The 22,046-nt window shown below is 43.8% G+C and overlaps 1 protein-coding gene across 2 annotated transcripts in view; it reads left to right on the forward strand.

The window, feature by feature from the left end:
- LSAMP (limbic system associated membrane protein) overlaps positions 1-22,046 on the forward strand; it is a 771,811-nt gene that overhangs the window by 700,622 nt on the left and 49,143 nt on the right. For both annotated transcript variants that reach the window (XM_075542484.1, XM_075542486.1), the window contains exon 4: positions 12,523-12,657. In XM_075542484.1, the coding sequence (XP_075398599.1) occupies positions 12,523-12,657 (135 nt within the window). The remainder of the gene's footprint in view (positions 1-12,522; positions 12,658-22,046) is intronic.

Here is a 22,046-nt window from a genome sequence, read left to right on the forward strand (position 1 = left end):
CTGCCTTGTAAAACATCAACTCAATGGTAGTGAATTTGGCTTTTTTTGTTGTTATAGTTGTTGTTGTTAGATATCTGCTTATAAGCTTATAAGATGCCAGTCGCTACTCACTGGAATAGGATGTAGAACATGGTCTTTATGAACTATGTTAAGCCAATTGACCTTAGTGTTCCCCAAGACTATGGTTCTGAGCCCCAGATCTAATGACTCATATCTTTAAGATATTTGGTTATGTCCAAGAGGTTCTCATACCTTTTCTCTCTGTGTGCTCCACCACATTCTCAGATATACTTGTAGCAAAGTAAATACCTATATGCAAATACCCTCTGTCAAGCCTACATATATACTCATGGGCATATTCCCACTCTCCCTCCCACATCAGTTCCGCCTGAGTGTCTGTCTATCCAAGCATCTACTTGTAGGTCACTACTTTTGCAGGGTTGTGTATAGAGGAGTATTTGTTTCTGTCACCTTTATGTGTGCAGTATGTCCATTTATCATACTTTGAGAGGCACAAGAATAAGTGCTGATGGAAGCTTAAGTAAGCCGATCGCCAAATATAGGTGGTATTTCCATACGTTGTCTAAAAAGAAAAACACCCTATTGACTCGCACATTCTTATTTCCACAAAGGAAAGGGGCACGCGTGTACAAACTCATCTGAAAGTACTTTCTCTCTTAATGAAAATATACATATGGGGACACTTATAAAGCATAGTCGGCAATGAGTTTGACGATATTGCAGGAAACTGTGTAAGATGCCATCTGTGACGAGATCTGACCTTCTCTATCACCAAAAGGCAAGAGTCCACTGCACATTCAGCATCCAGCCTTCCTTCCCAACTCTTCCACCAGCCAGTCCGCCCGCACTGCTCTCCGTCGAGGCTGGATTTGATAATTCAGCGCACTATCCACACAGAACTCACAGAAAATACTCAGAAATCTGGGGGGCCATTCGGGAAGTTAATATATACCACAAGTTGAGTTCAGTAAACAATAAGGATATAGGCATTGGTCCACAACCACCCCTCTCCTCAGCAGCGGTCAACTCTCTTTCTGGTCCTCAGCCGCATGATCCCTTGGTCTCTACTTTCATGGGCCAGGAAGCCTACTTACCGCCTCACTCCCTATGTCACATTTTACATTTATGATAATAATTTTTAAAATCTCCTTAATTTAAAGCCAGGTATATCATGTATATGAGTGAGAGTGTGCCTTCCTCCTGAGCCCCAAGTCCTTGACCCCTCACGTCCCAGCCCTCTCCCCAGCTGCAGTTCTGGCCATGAGTCTGCACACTGAGGGGTGTGCCTAAAGGAATTGTAGCAGTCATTTCTTCCCCAACCCTGAGACCCACTCGTTGCTTATTGTGTGGATGTGGGACCCGCAAGCGGCGGTCCAGGTGAATGGGTGTTTCCAGGGACAGCAGGAACTCTGTATGGGTCAAGGTAAAACAGAGCCCCTCCTGAACCAACCTTCAACCAGTTAGCTTGGTCTGTGGATTCAAATGGAAAAGTCCACCCACCCACCCGAAGTAAGAAGTGCATGTAAACAAGATGAGGGCGCTCTCGATTGTGGCTGCGAGGGAGGGAGCAGTCCCCTCAGGATGGCCCCACAGGCCTGAGGTACAGCTGATGGCTGAAGATTTGCATAACCCTAACATACAGCCCACAGGCCTAGCCATGTTCCTAAGTGAGGAGTGACTGTGGTACCCGCACAGAAAAGATCAGGGACCCTTCTGGAAGGTGTGAAAGTAGTTATGATCCAAGCTGGTGGTTTATGGAAATGAATAGAAGAGAAACATAATAAGAAGACTTGGAGAAAAGGAGTTGGTGAAGATATGACGGAGAGCCATGTCTGTAGATTACCTAATATTAGCCCCAGTTGGGAACTGGAGGGCCATCCAGATGCCTGGAATAATGACCCGAGAACAAACAGGTAAACTGGTGCCATGGGATGGAGGGCGGCACAGGATGCCACAGGATGTGAATGTGCATCTAAGTACCTCCAATTTTACAATCAATGCTAAGAGTTGCAGCTTGGAAACCCACAGGGACAGATCGACCCTATCCTCCAGGGTTGCTATCTGCTCGATGACAGTGTGAATGAGACTGTAAGTCTAACCTACTCTTCACAGTGGAGAAAGGACATCAAACAGTTGACCAGTCTCAAGTTTCACTGCTTCGGGCCTGAGTGTTTGGAGCCTGTAAGTTACATTCTTTAGTGGCCACAGTTAAGAAGTCCAGGATGTAGGTGGGAACAGACGGTGCCCTCATACAGTCATTAAAACTCTGTAGTTCATCTAATTAGAGAATGGGCCTGACTACAGAATATCAACTTTCTTAAAACTATTCCTCCTGTCATGTGGTATTGCCATCTTAGTTCCCTACTAATTCTTCTTTCCTTATGCCAGAAATAGAAAATTCGCAGAGATTTTCTTTTTCATTATGAGAAACCTGCCCTTAGGGTATTGCCACCAGGGTGAATATGTCTTTCCCTGTGCTGAAATTATTAAATCCAATCTCATTTTTTAAAACTTTTATTATAAAAGTAATATGTGATCGACGTCAAAAATTCAGGCAGTATAGGAGAGCATGAAAATGAACAAAAGCCCCTGACCGCACACTTCCGGCCCTCCTAGTCCTGTTCAGAATGTGACCAAGATAGTGGCGATATTGTTCATGGGCACACAAGCAACTCTTATAAACACATACATGTGAATTAATTTATATAGAAAGCATAGCGGATTAGCACTTGATAAATGCGAGCTAGATCCAGGTATGCTTACTTAAAGTGTGTGTCCAACCTGTAGAAGATCTATTAGTTTGTCTGTATGAAACTTGTATATGATCATTATCATCGTATATATTAGGCTGCTATGTTTCATTTCTTTGACTAAGCATTATGTTTGGGTTTATTTATAAATAATATATCTTTTTCTACTTTTCTGCTTCTTCCCCTTCCTGTCTAACTCGCTGCCTGGCACTCCTAGCAACACACATTTGTTAAATGATTACTTATAACGCTACTAGGAAGCCAGGTGAATCTGCCTGTTCACCTGTTCACAGTAAGCTTGCACACATATGTATAAGTGTTATGCCTTTTATTATATATATATATATATATATATATATATATATATATATATATATATATATATATATATATATATATAATGGTTTGTCTTACCCAGCTTTTAGGAGTACTTTATCTCTGTTCTATTTGTCCCTCACATGGTTAATGTCCTCTTCTTGCCTGCAGTTATCATCCTGGGGTTATACACATTTTCAAGATTCCCCTCCCCCGCCCCACTGCCATCCAGTGGATCCCAAACTGTAGAGACCACATCTGTAGGATTTCTGAGGCTGTAAATCGCTTGGGAGAGCAGACGGCCTTGACTTCCTCCAGTAGACCGCCTGGTAGTTTTCAATCATTGGCCTTGGGGTTACCAGTCCAGTGCTTACCAGACAGTGCCACCAGGGGCAAATAAATTCTAAAAAAACAACAATACTGAATACAAAGAAGGTTTTCCTTCAGCCATATCCAGTTGCCTAGAGGGAATCTTCACGTGCGTGTTCTCGAAGCGTTCCATATTTAACAGAAAGTCGATTTCCTCACCCACCACACAACATCGCCAACATAAAAATATCATCCAATGCACCAGTTGATTTCCTCACCCACCACACCACATCTCCAACATTAAAATACCATCCAATGCACCAGTTGGTCAGCCCCGGAAGCTGGGGGTCATCCATGCCCTGCGCTCACATCCCCCTTTAATGAGAGGCGAGTTGGTGCAAGGAGGCAGTGCCTTCCCTCTACACCGCCCTCCCTGGGCACCCCTTCTGACCTCTGTGGTTGCCTTTTTTTCTCTCCCTTTGTTTTATTTAAAAAGAAGTGCAGGAACCATCCTCACGCAGTGCTTTCTTAAATGAAGTGACTTGTCAAGTCAGAGACTGTGGCAGTAATCTGAGAGGCAGTCAATTTAGCGACCCTCGCTGCCACTGACAGCTTGTCACGCACTTGAAGCATAAATAGCAATGGAAACAAATCGCTGCTGTTTTCCTATTAAGCTTTGGCCCACTGGCCTCCTGGCCTTCCAGGAGCGCCCAAGAGCAGCTGCCTACAAGAACAGGCGCAGTTTCCCTGTGCTCCCCCTGCTCGGCCAAGCCTCTGTGCGGATTGACTCCGGGCCCTGCTGCCGGGCCCTCCTCCTGAGCAGCACAGGGTTGGGGGGCTCCTATGCAAAGATCTCCCCTTTAAACTGACCCTGTGGGCTCATTTCTATCCCATTTCGGGCTAAAAGCATATTGCTGGACTCCCTGCGATGACTTGCGTTGCTTCCCACACAGTCGATGGCTGTCCACCTCCTGTCAATTCAATCATTCAGACCTCACTTGAGCTTGGGCTGAACTATCCCCGTACCTCCACCCGGCCTGACTCACACACTTTTCTCTTCATTATTTATTTATTGACGCTAAGCAAGAACATGTCTCCAAATTAGATTAAGCAGATCATTCGCACGAAAGCTAGCTAAAGAAGCGGGCCGGGGTTTGGAGGGTGAGCCCAAAGTAGGTCACGGTAGCTTTGTACCTGTGAGGAAAGGGCCCGATAGGGTGACAGCCTGCTTTATTTTAATTACCGTTCAAAGCCTTCCATGGGTACCACACAACTCTGCCTAGCCATCCTTCGGCAGTGTGATCGCCCCGCTGAGTTGAACACATTCACTTACAAGATGGCAATTGATTTATGTCGCTCTTGGAAACTGCAACCGTTGCTCTGGTCTCTCTTGATATTGAATCCCCAGCCCTGGCAGAATCACTAATGACAGGTTGGGAAATGCCCCTGCCGTTCTGATGACAGTGAGGAAAGGTCTAGGCGGCAGTTGCCTCTGTCCAGCAGTTCTCATCTCGGCTTCCCTCCTTTCTTGGTGAGTGGACAGGAAAGGATCAAGGCCTATGGGAGCTTATATATATATATATGACTACTTTATGGTGTTTCTTTTTCCTTTCCAGTTTGTCCTCTGTGCATCTTCTTCTGCTCCTGGCTAGAATGGGGGTGGGGGTAATAAGGGAAGCAGGACAAGGATTGTTTTCTTTGTGGCATCCTGCCACGGTCACCCCTCTCCGGTGATTTGAAGAGCAGCAATATTTTTGGACATATTAAAATCCATATTTTCAGCCCAAGTTTTATGCTGGCCTCTCGTTCATTTCTAGAATGTCCCTTCCAGGTGTGCTAACAACATGTCAGGATCAGCCTGCCTGTCTCGTTTTCTGAATGCTTCCAAGTGTGCTCACGGTCTCCTAACCTGCACACTGGGGGCAGGGGGGGGATACCCGATGGGCGAAAGAGACTCCAGGGAGGGCAAGGTTATAAGAACATGGCACGCAGGCTGCCATCCCCTTCCCATACCCCTATTGTGGATGTCGCTATTTTCAGCTTCGAGCCAAGACATTGCCTCCCAGTCCTTCTCAATGCCTCACCATGTCAAATCGTCAGGGTTGAGGATGACTGTTTACCAATTCTTGAATAGCCACCTCCACTTTCACAGTGATTGATAGTGATTTAGATGTTGGGACTGGTGCCGAGCAACTGGCACGCAGAGTGCATGGTGGTGGGAGGTGGAGATGGGAGGGAAAACAGGAGAGAGCTCAAATAGAAAGTAAATGTTTAGAAAATGATGGTGGCGACATATGTACAAATATGCTTAATACAATTGATGTATAAGGAGTCCCAATAATATGATCCTTAAAAAATTTTTTAAAGTGCATGGTGTTTGTATACCAGTGATTTTGAACAAATAGAATTTCATCTTTATACATCATGTTTCCTCCAGAAAACAAAACAAAGAAAGGGGAGGAAGAGAGAAAGAGAGAGAAAGAAAGATTTCAAAACCTCAAACAAGCATTGTATCTTCTCTTAGGGTGGGTTCTCTAGAACAGCAAAGCCAGCGACATTTCTATAGGAGAGAGAAATTTTTGTAAAGAACATGGCCCACACAGTTGTAGAAATGGGCAAGTCTAACGGGCAGGTTCTAAGCCCATGAGTCAGACAAGACCCTGGAGGCATCTCCCCACTCACATAGCCACAAGGGCCGATGATCAATCGCAAGCCCGCAGGTTGGTAACTGAACAAGCAAAGGAACTCAAGGTCTGCAGGTCAGACTGCAGGCTTCTGAAGGCTCCCAGTACCTCCAGGCAATATGGCAAGCTTTGGGCTCACATCCAAAGAAACAAAAGTCAATTAGCCAAATGCAACCAGGAAAAAAAGCAAACAAGTTTTTCACAGTAACCGCATATATAGGAAGCAGGCCACCCTTGAGGAAACTTATTTGCACCAGGGCAGTGAAAAGGTGTATTCCACTGTAATCTTATCCTGTCCTGGAGGCTTTTCGCTGATTGGCTGTAATACACGACCTTGCGTCATGGGGACTTACTGGATGTTAGCTGCCGCTGAAAATCCCAGCCCTTCCAAGTAGACACCACACCTGCCATGCCCTTGATCTTCTCTTGTGCCTTTGATGGACTGTTGAGCTCCCTCACATTTCTAATCAGAGTCCTCAAACCCCCTGTCACACTCAGAATATGCCCTCTGCTCACATTGTACCCCCCATTTCTTCTGCACGAAGATCTTTATTCCAGATAGGAATAAGTGTGTGGTTTGCAACTTCTTGAAAACAAATAACTCTCAGGATGTTATCCAGGATGTGTTCAGTCCAGTCTAAATTCTTCCTACCTGTTGGCATTCATGGGCACCAATAGCTTTGCCTTGATACTACAGAAGTTTCCATGGAGAAATGTGTTTCTAAGGGTGCATTTCTCTCTCTCTCTCTCTCTCTCTCTCTCTCTCTCTCTCTCTCTCTCTCTCTCTCTCTCTCTCTCTCATTGCTTCTCTGATTCTCTGGCTAAGGAAGTTCAATGATATGGATAGACTTCCTAAAAGAAAGGCTAATGTTTTACTTTATTTTAAAATCTGACTCAGCTGCCTTGCTGGGTAATTTCCCCAAGTGCATCTTTTCACAAGATAAAAATTGAGCAGACTCAGAAAAATACGAACCTGGTTATCTATGGCATCTTTCCTGGGTTCCAATGATAAACGTATGCAGGTCTTCTTGGGGGTGGGGGGAATGGACTCCAAGAGGCTAGAGACCTGGTTCAGATTTCAACTCTTCTTTTGTTAATATTCCAGCCGTGGCCAAGTTCTTGGCCTCTCTAAGCCAGTGTTTCCTTACCCGAGCTCAATCTTAAGGCTGTAGTGAACTAAATGAGATAAGCTATGTCAGTCCCCTAGCACAGTGCCCTTCAAGTGTTTAATAAGTGGCAGCTTATTCAGCAATTACCGCACCGTATTAATGGAACACTCAATATGCTGCAGCATTGGGCTGCACTCTGGGGGCACAAGAGATGAGCGAAGCCAGATGTAGTCCTTACTGTGGTAAAGCCATACAATGGAACAGTGGCTATTATCAATACAATCCCTCTTAGTTCGAACCTAGCATTTAGAAGGGCAGGGCAGTTTCTAAAAACTGGCGCCAAATGAGGTATAATAGCTAAATATGAATAAAATAACAGATGTCACGGCCTACGACTGATAAGGATGTGTGAATAGCAGCCTCAGGGCGGATGCCAGCTCCAGCTATGGCAGCGCGCTGATTTCCTGCATGAGAAAAACAAGAATGCAAATCGTGATGAATTGGATCCCTTTGGGTGCCAGGGCAAAGAATGCAGGGGCGTACTTCTTCATTTGGCCCGGGCTCACTCATAGAGCCAGAGCCAGTTGTGAATCTTCCCTGGCATTGTGCTTGTCACTGGTTTCTGAGTACTAACTACACCCTTTGGGGTTGCAGAAGGCAAGGGTCCAATTTGCATAATCCACACCCCGTTGTGTCTTACTATTCACATAGGGAACATTTCTACAGCGAAGTAACCCACCCCTTTCCATTTCATGCCGCTCAAATATCTTAATATGCAGATGCATCTTTCTCTTGAGCATTCGCTCTTCTTTCATTTCCATTTCTCTAACACATCTTTACAATCACCCGCACTGTATCACTTCTCTCGGGCTTTTTGTCTGCTGGGTGATTGGTTGCTCTCTTACCTTCAATGCATTGCTCTTCTGGCTGCCTCCTTGTTTTCCTCTGAGTATCCCTCCTCCTTTGAATCCTGGATCAGTTACCACTCTTCCAGCCTTCCTTTGGTAATGACAAGGGGGTTGGAGAAGAAGCAGTTTCAGCATTTGGACAGCAACACACCCAACCAGCCAGGATCTCTCTCAGGTGGGATGTGCAACTGAGAAACCAAAACTTCAAACAATCTGGGGAGAGACATGACTAGTATAAGAGACCTATTGTAGGTTTCTTTTCTAGATTTATTCATCCCCCTCCTCTCTTTTACAAAGAGCATGTAGGGAAGGAAACCAAATAAGAACAGATGAGCCTATCCTTTGGGGTAAGGGGGAAGCAACAAGAAGCATGCTATAAGAACAGCAACTTGAAGAAAAAAAAAAGAGGACCTGATGCAAAGGGCTTAAGTGGAGAGCAAATGCTTTGAGAATGATTGGAGCAGGGAATGTGCGGATGTGCTTTATACAATTGATGTATGTATATGTATGGATTGTGATAAGAGTTGTATGAGCCCCTAATAAAATGTTAAAAAAAAAAAAAAAAGAACAGCAACTTGTTAGAGCATTTGAAGTTAGCCCAGGAGACTTCAAATAGCATCATTGATTCACAGCCCTTTTTACTTATATTTTTATAGGCAGAAGTTCATCGTGTACTTTGGTTGCATCTCCTCACTCTGCTTACCAACCACAGACATATATAAACACCCAGACACACGTACAGAAATATCTGAAGAATAAACCAAGCCCCTTGCTTTCCATTAAGCTGTATCTGTGTTAATGTTTACGTAATGTTAGGGAATGTTTCTTCAACAACTTAAATGCAAATATAAAAATTTAAGTGAGTATAAAAGAATGCCAGCCATGTTTCCAAAAAGATCTGCCCTTTCATGAAAGAATGTTGAACTGAGATATTGTTCTTACAAGATTTGTCTCAAAACAATGGTATGTCCTGGGGAGGACAGGGGGGGCTATAATATATCAGAATATATATGGTTCATAATATATATATATATATGGTTCATAATATATCAGAAGCCTCATAATTCTACAGTTTTAATGTCATGAAACACTCAAATTATGAAAATGTCTCCAAGTTGGATTTCCTTTATCTCAATGAAAAGGAAAGTATAACTTCTTATGAAGGACTGGAGGTCGTGTGCTGGGTCATGATCAAGAATAAGCCTGCTCTGTTCCTGGAGCAGACACTGTAGATCTTTGTGACTGTGTGCTGTTTTCCTGGAGCCTCATGGCGGTGCAAATGGCTAGCACACTCAGCCGCTAACTGAAATTCGGCCATTTGAGCCCACGCAAACCAAAGGTGACTCTCAAGGAAACCCTAAGGATCCACATCTGAAAAAACATCAGCCATGAAGTCCCTATGCAACACAGATCTACTCTGACCCATATGATGTCATCATGAGTCGGCATAGACTCCAGGCCAGCTGGGTTTTTGTTGCTGTTGCTTTGTTATTTTGGGTATACGCTGTTTCCTAAATGGTAGAGTGAGCAGGCAGCACCATAGACAGGGGAACACCTAGAGTATTAGAGTCAATAGCAAGGAGTAGATAGGGATCCAGGGGGAGGAGGGGATGTTGGAGCAACAGCAAACTAGCTAAGAAGAGGTACCAAGAGGCAGAAATAAAGGGAAAGTGATGGTGGGGCAGGAGGAAGAAAAAAGGAAACAGAGGAAGGACCTAGGAAGCAAAGAATTGGGATAGAGGTATAAATATAGAGGTGTACATATGTAAACACATTAATTCACAAAAATAGAGGTATTGACCTATGTACATATATTTACATGGCAATACACTGAGGTAGTGGCTGGACTTTGGGCCTCTGCTCATACCTCCCCTCAATACAAGAACACTTTGTTATAACAAATCAGCAGTCTGAGATGTTCACCCTCCTAACTCAATCACTGAAGACAAAATCGGTGCATAAGCAAATGTGGTGAAGAAGGTGGATGGTGGCCAGCTATTAAAAGATATAGCATCTGGGGTCCTAAAGGCTTGAAGTTACACAAGCCGCCATTTAGCAGAGAAGCAACAAACCCACCTGGAAGAAGAACACTGCTGGTGCGATCATGAGGCATCATGAGGATCAGGTTAATTGGCATCAGAAGACACATAACAAACAAAAACATATTGTTGAGAACGAGGAGGGTTGGAGCAGAGATCCAAAGTCCATCTGTAGACAACAGAACAATCTCCCCACAGAGGGGCCACAGGGAAGAGATGAGTCAACCAGGATACAGTAAAGCATCGATGAAACACACTATATTCCTCTGGCTTCTTGACGCATCCTCACCCCCCACCCCCACTACTATGACCCCAGTGTAACTTCTCAATTCAAACCAGACCAGAACATGTGCACAGGTATAGATAAGAGACGGGAGCTCATGACACACAGAATCCAGGAAGAGGAGTGGGAATAGTGATACCAGAAGGGTAGGGGAAAGAGGGAGAGAGGAAAGAAGAAAGGGGGAATGGATTGTAATATTCGACACATCATTCACCACTCTCCAGGGGATGGAACAAGGGGGAAGGGAGAGAGCAGTCGGTGTGAGATATGAAAATAATAAGAGTTGATAATTTATCAAGGGGTTATGAGGGTGGTGGGGGGAGGGGGGAAATAAGAGGAGCTGATACCAAGGGCTCCATGGAAAGTCAAAGTCAATGGAAAGAATGAAGGCAACGTCTGGACAGATTCACCTGATGTAAGCGATGTATGGATTGTAACAAGAGTTGTAAGAGTCTCCAATAAAATGATCTTTTAATTAAAAAACCAAATAAAAGTAGGCTCCTTGCCTGAATGTGGGGATGAGTAAAGAAAAAAGCACAAACAGGAATAGTCATGAAGGTTTTATAAATCTACCCAGTTATATACAAATAGGCTAATTCTAAAACATTTCCTGGGACTGTGTTCTAGATAATGAAGAGGACTTCAGAAACCAATCAACTAAAATAGTTCATGTTTTTGTGTTGTTGGGATTCCAAAGTTTCCTCAAAACTAGTGATATTGAAAACTGGCAGCCGACTTGAAACTTGAACTGTTCCTGACAGTTGGATTTTAGAATGTTATCAAAGAGGCCCTGTGTTCTATTGGGAAGCTTGTTAGCAGGCTTAGCTGAATATTTAGACAGTGAAGTTATCTTCAAGCTGTCTGTTAGGCCATCAGGGGATTTCCAGAAAAGGAAAACAGCTTGTGGCATTTGAGCAGAGCTATTAATTGGTCCCATTTAGTGTGGGATGACCAGGAGCAAGATTCCATAAGGGTGACAGGACTGTGTTCTTTAAAACACTTCTCAACTCTTCTATTCTGACCCAAGCAGGAGTGGAGTTTGGAATGGAGGAGGGGGACCAGATTTCAATTTCTCTAGGGTTCAAGCCCGTAGACCTATGTAGTGAAGTTCTTCCCCTTTCTCAACCCTCTTCACCTTCTCTTTCCCCTGTTTTCACCCTTACACACTGTCTTCCATTGCTCTTGCTCTCCCTCAGGATACTCCATATGAGGGAGATTTTGGGCGACTTTGCTTAGCTGGAGATTTCTTTACTAAAATGTACAAATGGACACAATCAACTTTGTAGGTCTTTCCTGAAAGGATCCTCCAACATCTTTGTCCCAACTGAATCAGCCAGCATTTCATAGTTTCCTGTCCCAATCTCAGTTGATTCAGACCTTCACAAACTCACAAGTAGCACATCCTCCTGGATCTGGTCCGTAGCCTGAATCTCAAGGATGATATAGTTAGATATTGAAGATGAAAAGCCACACCTTCAAGAAAGAGTTTGGAACATGGTCCTTGTGAGGAGACCCCGACATTATGAGAAAGAGAAGAGTCACTTCTTCACTTTGGTTGAAGGTTATTTTACAGCTTGATGTAACTCCTGCTGTCAGCACTTCACTGATATCCACTCACAGTCCCTACAACTGGGTACACCCCCCTGCTCCTGCCACCTTGCTTCAAATCCTTAGCCAATGGTTGGGGACATAGAAAGAATCAGGCTTCTTGCTTCTTGATCAGGATGGTTTAGAAATGAGGTGTGTTCTGCCCACACAGCCCTCTAGAAAATGAGCCAGAGTTGCCCTGTGTGGGACTTTTCCTGACACGACACACCCCTGCTTCTTGATTCTTTTCCATCCGGGTCCCATTTCCCTCATTCACCTTCCTGTTTGTTTGTTTGTTTGTTTGTTTCCCACTAGAGCTCACGTCCTACTTAGTCATTCTTATACATTTTTTTTCTTGCGGTGTTCTCCTATGGAACCTGAGCTCAGTCAGAGCACATTGCCAAAGTATCGGAATGCCACCTGGAGTGAGTACTGAAATGTAAAAGGGGGTGATCTGCTGCATCTTTGAAACTTTAGAAAAGAGCATTTTCTAAAAAGCCTTGTTCTTGTTTCTCAGGAAGAGAATTTGAAGGAGAAGAAGAGTACCTGGAGATTCTTGGCATCACCAGGGAGCAGTCAGGCAAATACGAATGCAAGGCTGCCAATGAGGTCTCCTCGGCGGATGTGAAGCAAGTCAAGGTCACTGTGAACTGTGAGTATGGGAGAAGCCAGCCTGGGGGGTGTGCTCAGGGCCCACCTCTGCCACCAGTGGATTCTAGAGATCCCACTAGCAACATAACACTGCTTTTCAGGCAGATGCTCTCCTGGCCGGGCGCGCACCTTCATACGTTGGACATGCACAAGGAGGGGGTCCGGCCTTCATATTTGATCAATCAATTCGACCAGCTCTATAAATCATCCATAATACATTTAGCAACCCCCTCTGTCTTTTCCTCAGACTACAGAATTAAGAGAACAGGCGCAGACTACACGAACAATCACTAGTCTGATATCCATGGAGATCAAGGTCATACTACTTTGGAAAGAGGAATAATTCATACCTGGTCTAATTAGAGATTTCATCTTAATGCATTGTTTGTCAGAAGGGAATAACCCAAGATCACATTTTATCCTCCACTACTTTACTAATTGACCTTGGGAATATATGCAATCCACTGTGGTCAGATACCATGTGTCCTTGATGGCTGGCAGGGAGGGCTCATATGTTCCTTCTGGTTATCTATTTGTCCCAAAGTATGTGTATTAGAAAGTCAGATTTCACCAAGATGCATAGGTAAGTGGGCACACTTTGAACTTCTCAGATGAAAGACCCTTCAGATGTAGTTCGAAAGTGGGGGGAGGGAGGAATACATGTGATGTGTGTCACCCAGCAAAGGGAATGAAGAGAATTCATTTGCTCTGTTCAGTTAGAAGTGACTTTCCTCATCATTCAAATTCAAGTTCCCATACCACACACGTGTGGCAAGTAATGTAGACAAAGGAAATTCCTGGCAGTTCTTTTCTTGTAGGTAGGCAAACATCACACCCAGGCACACACCCACCACACCAAGCCAAACTCACTGTCAGCGAGCCCGTGCCAATTCAGAGGTGGAGTTTCCAAGACTGGAACTCTTTCCATACCCTACAATATAAACACATACACATATATGCATACATGCATCCTCTATGGGCCCATATAAACATATACACTCGCATACATGCACTTGTGGTCACACATGCATTCACACATATGTGTACATAATGTACATACACATATAATGCACAAACACGCATTCACAAGACACGTTAACTCGTATGTGACAGTATCTCTCTGTGTGCTTTAGTGCTTGAGAAGTTAGTTACTTTCTGTCATCTTTTGCTCTGTAGGTCGTGATTCTGTACAAACTAAAATCCGTTCAGTAATCCTGGCAGGTAGATACTCAGATCACTGACCCCTTTTTGGTGTTGAGGTAACTGCAGCCCGATGAGATCAAATTGCTTTAACATAGTGACATAGAACTCAAGCATGGGAAGAGATTTAGACTCAGATCCATTGGGTTTAAAAGCCCAGGGGGGCTTTGGGAGGAAGAAGTAGACTGGTGATTTCTCTCTCACAGGAAGCCCATGAGATAAACCCCATCAGTCCTACCTCACCAAGGTGGAACCTGAGGTTTCCGGAGCAAACGAGTCTTTACTTTGGACCCCAGAGGAGGCTGCACTGCATGCTTCACACAGCCTGATCTGAACGAGGCGGCAAGCCCTCCTTTGTACCAAACCTAGGCGCCTTAGATAGATGCAACTGCCAGCGACATTTATGGCCCTCATTTCTGAGAAGCAGGGCCAGCAGTTGATGAATTCTGAAGTGCTTTTATCCCTAGCTATCTACAATTTTTTTTAGTAATTGAGTTTTGAAATGCCAGTTTTACTATTCTTTTCCAGTACTGGGTGTGTTTCAAAGGCACATGAGTGATCTCAATGTTATAAAATGCTCTAGGACCTTCTTGTTCACATGAAAGGCAATTTCTCTGGGTGTTTATATAAGTTTATAATTAGGTCAGTAAGCTTCTTTTTATGTACGCACAGCCAGCCAATCATCTTCCACCTCTTCTCTGACTTTTGCCGTCAAGATTTCATTTTCTCTTAATTGACCTTCATCTTAATTAGATTTCTGAAAGTCCAATCATGGAATACATAGAAAATATTTATGCTTCCATTGTGTGAAACATCAAAGTGGTCTGAATTGCAGATGGCTCCCAAGATGAAAGCTAACCGCCCGGGCCCCATTATTATTTGTGCAATTAGCCTGACATTGCTCCTTCTTGATTGTCCCCAAAGTGTAACTTAGAAAAGTAGAAAACACTGATAATTGTCAAGGAAAGGTTTTGTGACCATGTGAGCTTTGGCCCACGATGAACATGCCACAAGATAACGTGAACAAAAACGCAGGATTCTGAAAAAGTGCCTCAGAACCAATTACACGGGACTTTATCACCAGCTCCACCAAATGCCCAATGTAACTTAACCCCAACTGTCTAGCACACACACCTGCTGATGAAATCATCTCAGCAAATAATTGCACTGTAAAGGGCCAGTCATTTTCTCACAGGTATAAACTCTGCCCTGTTAGCATGTCTGCTAAATTGCAGATAATATTGATTACAAATCAGGCTATATATATATATATATATATATATATATATATATATATATATATATATATATATATATATATAAAATACCAACTTCCGCTGGAGTCCCTTTCCCACCAACACTTCATAAATCGTGTTCACATCATACTAAAACATCTAGTTGAGAAATTAAAGAACTCATCACACGCTGTGCCCCTTGTCCTGGTCAAACAATTCATTCTCCCCAACTACAGTTGCATCAAACAGATAAAATCATCAAGTTTGAATTCAAGAATCATATCTGACTAACCAAGCCCTTGAAAGCCCTTGCAAACACATGGGAACACCATTGCTAAGCCTTCCCACTGGGAAAATGTCTGCGATTTAAGTGGATACCATTTCTACTTCAAACCAGAATATTCGGTCAGAGAGCCAGGCTAGCCAAAGTTACCAATGGCTCTGTGGATTATTGACATGAAGCAGAACTTGAGTCCCACTAAGAAGTTCCCCATGCTGGTAAATTGCTCCATCATCCTGTCATTTACTCAATCTGTGAGCAAATACTTGTTGCAAGGAACTGAGTCTAAGACAGCATGCATGAAAGACGCACACGTGTCCTATTTGCTCACAAGTCCAGGCCTCTCCTTTCTACTTTTCTCAGATGAACTTAGTCTGCAGCATGGCACACTGACATTATTATGTGAAAGCCACTTTTCTCAGTTGTGGGAGATCCGGGAGTTTGCCAAGGACTAAATTATTGATTTGAAATTCCTTTGATTAGATAGGCCCAGTAACATTTTACACACAAGGTAGGACTTCTGCTTGCCAGCATCTTACCTGCAAGGGAGCTAATTTCTTCCAGATGCTGACCCATGGGGACAGCCTAGCCTTTTATTATGGATTCTGTGGGGCATCCCTCAATTTCCATCGATAGTCTTGCTGTCCAGCTCCGTTATGATGTTCACACATGATATCTACCCATGGACTTGTCTCATGCTAGCGTCCAATATACTAACAACTAGCTCATAGTGAAGTTGAGTCCATAGAGGCTATTGATTGTATTTGAACACTTCCTATAGTAGCTTCCTTTTCTATATGTGGAGAAATCACTCTCCGGCATTGCCCCCAGTACTCAAGTTTTCCCTCTGGCCCATGACCACATCCCATTTTCTGCTTCCCCCCAGCTACTTCTCCCACTGGGTTCACCTTGCGAGTCTGACTCTTGTTAGACTTCCTGGAGCATCCCTGTGCCTCCTCACCCTGGTGTCCACAGTTAATTAAGCAACGCAGCCCAGGTGCTGGGGGGACGTGGCGCACTGGAATTTCTGCAGCTCACCATTCGATGATAGCCAATTATCCATAGCCATTTACTTAAGGAGGGCCTTTTATGGACTTCACAATTGGGATTCAAGAAACAAATTGCCTCCCGGTGGTATGGATATTAACTGGGATTTTTTGGAACTTTGAAAAAGCCACCAAGCGAGGACATTTTTAGGACAGTGATTGTTCGGTATGGAACAGGTTCTCAGCTGTTCAGAGCCCCCCAGTCTTTGTTCATTTGCACATATAGGAAGATGTCAGGTACAGGATAACCCAACACCCATGAATGCAGTCTCAACTATTCAGAGGACATCATCAGTGAGAAGCCAGGGTGCTGTTGTGTTTCATAATTTTGCAATACAAAGGAGAGCCACCTTTTTTTTTCAGTATCTTCGCCATCTCAGGAACTACGCTGAGGATTTCATATCCAAAAACTCAAAGCAAACTCATTGGCATTGAATTGATTCCTACTCAACCTTTGGAACAGAGTAGAACGACACCTCCCTTACCCGCCCTGCGCCCCCCACCCCCCGTGGGTTTCCAAGCCTGCACCTCTGCAACTAGAAAGGCTCATCTCTCTTCTGTTGGGCAGCACATGGGTTGTAGCTGCTGACCTTGTGGTTAGTAGTTTAGTAGTAGTTTAGCTGCTGACCTTGCAGTTCGTAGCCCGACACAAGCCACTGCAACCAGCGTCCATTCACTATAACCCTCACACACAGACGGTAGCAAAACAAGCAAGGCGATGTGCTGGGTTTGGTCTACCCCAGGGGGCAACTATTTATCACTTGCCTTATTTAGAAATTCCAGTCCATTATCAGTTTTATTACTGTTTTTAAAATCCATCCTTATTGTCTGCCTCATCTACCTCCACCCCCTTGGCACACCACTGACACAAGCCCTCTGAGATGATTAGGGCACCCCCACGCGTAGAGGAGCCAAGGCAAGCCAGTGTGAGTATCTTCTGCACCAAATCAAAGAACTCGTGAGTGGTAGCGATGAAGCACAGGGCTGGCTTCAGATCCATCCTCCTCACCTGATACCATGTAAATAATGGCGATAGAAACGATACATTTCATCAATGTGGATATCAAAAGTACTTTCAGATACATGAGTTTACTTGATGTTCACATCAAACAAGTGAGATAGGAAAGCAAGAGTCCTCATCTACATTTCCAGATGAGGGACTCACATAGGTCAAAAGGTCGCTGTTGACGTCCTACGTGGCTGAAGCTGAAAATGAATTAACTTATCCCAACTCCCGATCCACATGTATATCCATTGTGTCACTGCAGGTAAGCCTTTTTTTTTTTTTTGGTACCCTGCAAATAATACACATATGTAAAATGTACCTTTTAAACTTTCACAAATGGGTATTTTGTCCTTCAAAGGAATTACTTCTTTCTCTTAAAACACATAGTCCCCAAAACATGATACACCTAGATTCAAATCCAGCGTCCACCAGCTACGGAGAGTGTGGCTTTAGGCAAGTTATGGAACAGCTGTAACCTGACTTCTTCCCGTGAGGCTAATAAGATGGAGTTCCCATTCTTACGGTTAAAATTATATCTAAACCCTCGATGATAAATGCATTCTTTAAACTGAATTCTTTAAAGAAGTGTCATCTTTTATATTCTTCTTCCCGCCATATAGAAGGAAATGAATGATATTTTGTTTCCTTGGCTACTGTCATTGTTATCGCCTTCATTCTAATATAAGTAGTCTTGTTATTAGTTATAGAAAAAGAAAGGATTTATTAATAGCTTCGGGACCTATATTTCTGAAGTAATAAAATGGGAAGAGTCTTCTGACCATTGTAAACTACTCCATAGTCATGTCAAGAATAACAATGGCCCTTCGTGGAGCATTTTTATGAAACCACATTTTTATTATAATCATATTTTGAGCAAGGGCATCTATTATTTGAACTATACTAGGGCTACTGCATTATGATTTGCAATGCTTTTTTTAAGCCTCACTTCTATCAAATTCATTACAAATTAATTTTTGATATGTTCATTCCAGTAACCCATGAAAGAGCAGACACACCACAGTGTCCTTTGAGAAATATTAGCAACACCTTGCTCTTCATTCATTTGTTATGACCTGTGAATATACTTTAGCACTAGAAACGTCCTAGGCTTTCAGAGAAAAGCAAATGTTTGGCTTTTGTAATTGCCCACTGTCACCCTGTCCTGAGATTCCTGTACTCCGCAATGTCCAGCTCCACTTCACTGGCAGTTTCCCCATGCCAGGATCCGTGAAGGGCCAATGAGTAGCCCAGGTTGTGAAAATTTTAAGAAATAAGTAAAAGGGGCTTGGGAGGACAAAATGTACTGCTTTGTTTCAGACTCTTTGCAAATCATGGCAGTCCCAGCCTGGGCAGGCCTGTCCACAGAAGAAGAGGAACGAAAGAGCCCAAATATGATTTTAAACATGACAAGCCTAGGAGAACATCTGCCTGTGACCAAGATGGTCCCCAGATGAAGATGGAGAAGAGATGAGTCAAACAAGCCCTGAGTTTTACAATTAAAATAAAAACAGCAATCCTTTCACCTGGTTTCCCAGCAAGAGCCGGAAAAAAATCAAACTCCTGCCACAGGGAGGGAAGTACCTAGAGTACGGATGAATTCTCCCTTAAACTGGTCCAGTTAGACCCTCTAGGCCTGGTCCTGTGGCCAAAAGCTTTGACGACATCTGCTATCCCATGATTCTCTAGGGTGGCGGTGGTATGCCGTGGCAAGTCCAGCCCAGATTTAGGACTGGCTTGACAAAGCCTGAGCCATCATCGTGAACTCATTTATTATAACAGCGTGGTCCCGGAAGTTCACAGAACATTGGCTAAAACTCATTTTATGAATTAAAAAAAACCTGAATGCATGGAAATGCAAGGAAATAATTTCTCCAGCTGTCTTAGTTTCCTATGAGCGTCATAACAAATTACTACAAGAAAGTTGACTTAAAATCTCAATGTATTAAAGATACTCAAAAACCAAATTCAAGGAGAGTCTACACTGTAGATTCAGCAGCAGTGGTTCTCAACCTGTGGGTTGTGACCCCTTTGGGGGCCAAATGACACTTTCACAGTCACCTTAGACCATCGGAAAACACATATTTCCCATGGTTTTAGGAACCAAGACAGTGCTCCTCTATCCGTCTCCAGGGTCCACCCACATGCAGATACTCCCACTTACCCGGCGTGAAGATTGCTACCCATACTACACCATGCTTCAAGACAGAATTTCATTTATTTGTCATTAGAAATATTTCACGATATAGAATTACATATTGTTTGGTGATTAATCACTCTGCTTTAATTATGTTCAGTTGTAACAATGAAAATACATCTGCATATCAGATATTTACATGACGATTCATAACAGTAGCAAAATGACAGTTATGAAGTAGCAACGAAAATAATTTGATGGTTGGGGGGTCACCACCACAGGAGGAACTGTATTAAAGGGTCACGGCGTTGGGAAGGTTGAGAACCACTGCTCTGCAGAAAGATCCTTTCCTGTCTCTTCCAACTGCTGGTAGCCTCAAGTGGTCCTTGACCTGCACGAAGGGAACCCCAGTCTCTGCCTCTCTCTTCATACGGAGTTCTCTGTGGAGCTATTCCCAGCCCCTCCCCTGCCCCTCTTTTTATAAGGAAAGGAGTTACGGTGAATTAGGGCCCACCCTACTCCACGTTGACTGTCTAGTAACTAATTACATCTGTAAATAACCTATTCCCCCCAAAGTTCTAATGACCAGAGTTAGGACTGAGTGTGTCTTTTGAAGACTACAATTCAACCCCTAACCCCAGTCAACATAGATGGGCCACAGTGCTTCACTGGCAGTTTACAACCCCAATCTAGTGAGACCAGCTTCTGGACCCTTGACTGCTGGTTGTCTGTCTCTGTGGTTGCGTATCTTGTCTTAGTGGGTGGCATCCCAGTCCTGGTGCTCAAACAAGAAACCTTTGCCATTCTTCCCCCTTGCCCTCATCCTTCACATCGAAGCCCTTGCTAGTTTTGTTGCATCACAGGTCCCTTTTCTCTGAAATCTGTCCACTCCCTTCCAGTCCCTTCACCACACCCTATCACAGGCCGTCTCTGCGTTCCTTTAGCTACCTCCCAAGGTAGCTAGCCCTCTTTCTTGTAGATGTGAAATTTGAAGGAGTGATTCTGGACAGAGCATTAAACTCTCTATTGAAGAACAGAGCCTCATTTTAAGCTCGGGCTCTTTAGTATCAAACTCTAAATCCAGCTCTTTATATCTGTTCTATGCCCCATCCCTCTCTAATACCAACCCATCACCACCACCAGCACTATTACTACCAATTATTACATTCTTCTTTGAATTAAGGTGCTCTGAATGACTTATGTAACCCATCAGAGAGAGAGAGAGAATTTTCAATGGAATCTTGATGGTCTTTTAAAAGTTAACTCCACATTTTAAAAGATGGGAAATAAAAGGCTCAAATTGATGGCAACTTTTCAATAGGCTTCACTCCTGGTTAAGTAGAGGGGTTGGGGGGAACCCTCTCACTGCCAGGGTGGGGTGGGGTGGACCCTCTCACTGCCATTGAGTCCATTCTGACTCAATTCCCTTGTTAGGGTCTGGGAGACTGCAAGTCTCCTCTGCCCCCAGGAAGTGGTTAGTGGGGTTTGAACTGTTACCCATGCAGTTAGTAGTCCACTGCCCAGCACCCAGTATCAATCTATTCTGTTACTCCTGATTCCTAATTGGTGCTATAATATGGAGATTTAGCAGTGGAAGGGTTAATTGTGTATATATTTTAAAACAAACCACACTTGGGGCATAATGTAGACCCACTGTTCATATGTAAAGAACAGACATTGTTGACTAAATTGGTATTTTTATAGCTGGAAAGTACTCCATAGGTCGATAAAGTGCGACTCTCTCACTTTATCGGCAATCAAGGTCAGGCCCAGAAAGATAAAGTGTGTGGCAGGAGGTCCCACAGAGCCAAGCTGAAGTTCAACCTCAGGACTCCTGGATTCCCATGCAAGGTTCCTCCCTCTGTATCATTACAGAAACTGCCGGTCTGTGTCTGTATAATGGGCAGAGAAGTCTGAAGTAGAACCAACCCGACACAGGCATCCTACCCTGCTCTGCTTTGGTTCACAAGTTCTGTAAACTCCCCTCTCTCTGACCTTGATGCTCAAATTACGTGAGGGGGGAAATCGCAGACTGAGCTGCTGCATTTCTACCACTTTTTAAAATTACCAGGGCTTTCTAGTCCTGAGAAAAGCTACAGTTTCTGTAACCCACAGGGGTAGGTCAACCCCCACTGTGAGTCAGAATTGACTCCATTGCAGTGAGTTAAACAGATCAGATCAGAATCTTCCACAGGTTGCAAACATGGGAAAATCATTCCCAAACATAAATGTAAAAAATCAAGTACTCCCTGTTCTTCAAAAGTTCACATTCTGCCACTTTGATTTGATGGACGGCCTCTTATATTAGTGTGTGTTTTCACTAACCAAAAGAAATCCGAGGATAATTTTTTTGCTTTGCGGACAAAAGGCAAAAAGTGGAACTCAGCCTTGCTTTGCAGTCAGGCCTTCCAAAGCATTGCCAGCCTCCATCTCTGGGAACCGTACCCAGCGCTTCAGCATCAGGTCCCTGTCACTTTGAACTATGTCTG

Source organism: Tenrec ecaudatus, chromosome 2 (assembly GCF_050624435.1).
Source record: "Tenrec ecaudatus isolate mTenEca1 chromosome 2, mTenEca1.hap1, whole genome shotgun sequence".
NCBI classification, from domain to species: domain Eukaryota; kingdom Metazoa; phylum Chordata; class Mammalia; order Afrosoricida; family Tenrecidae; genus Tenrec; species Tenrec ecaudatus.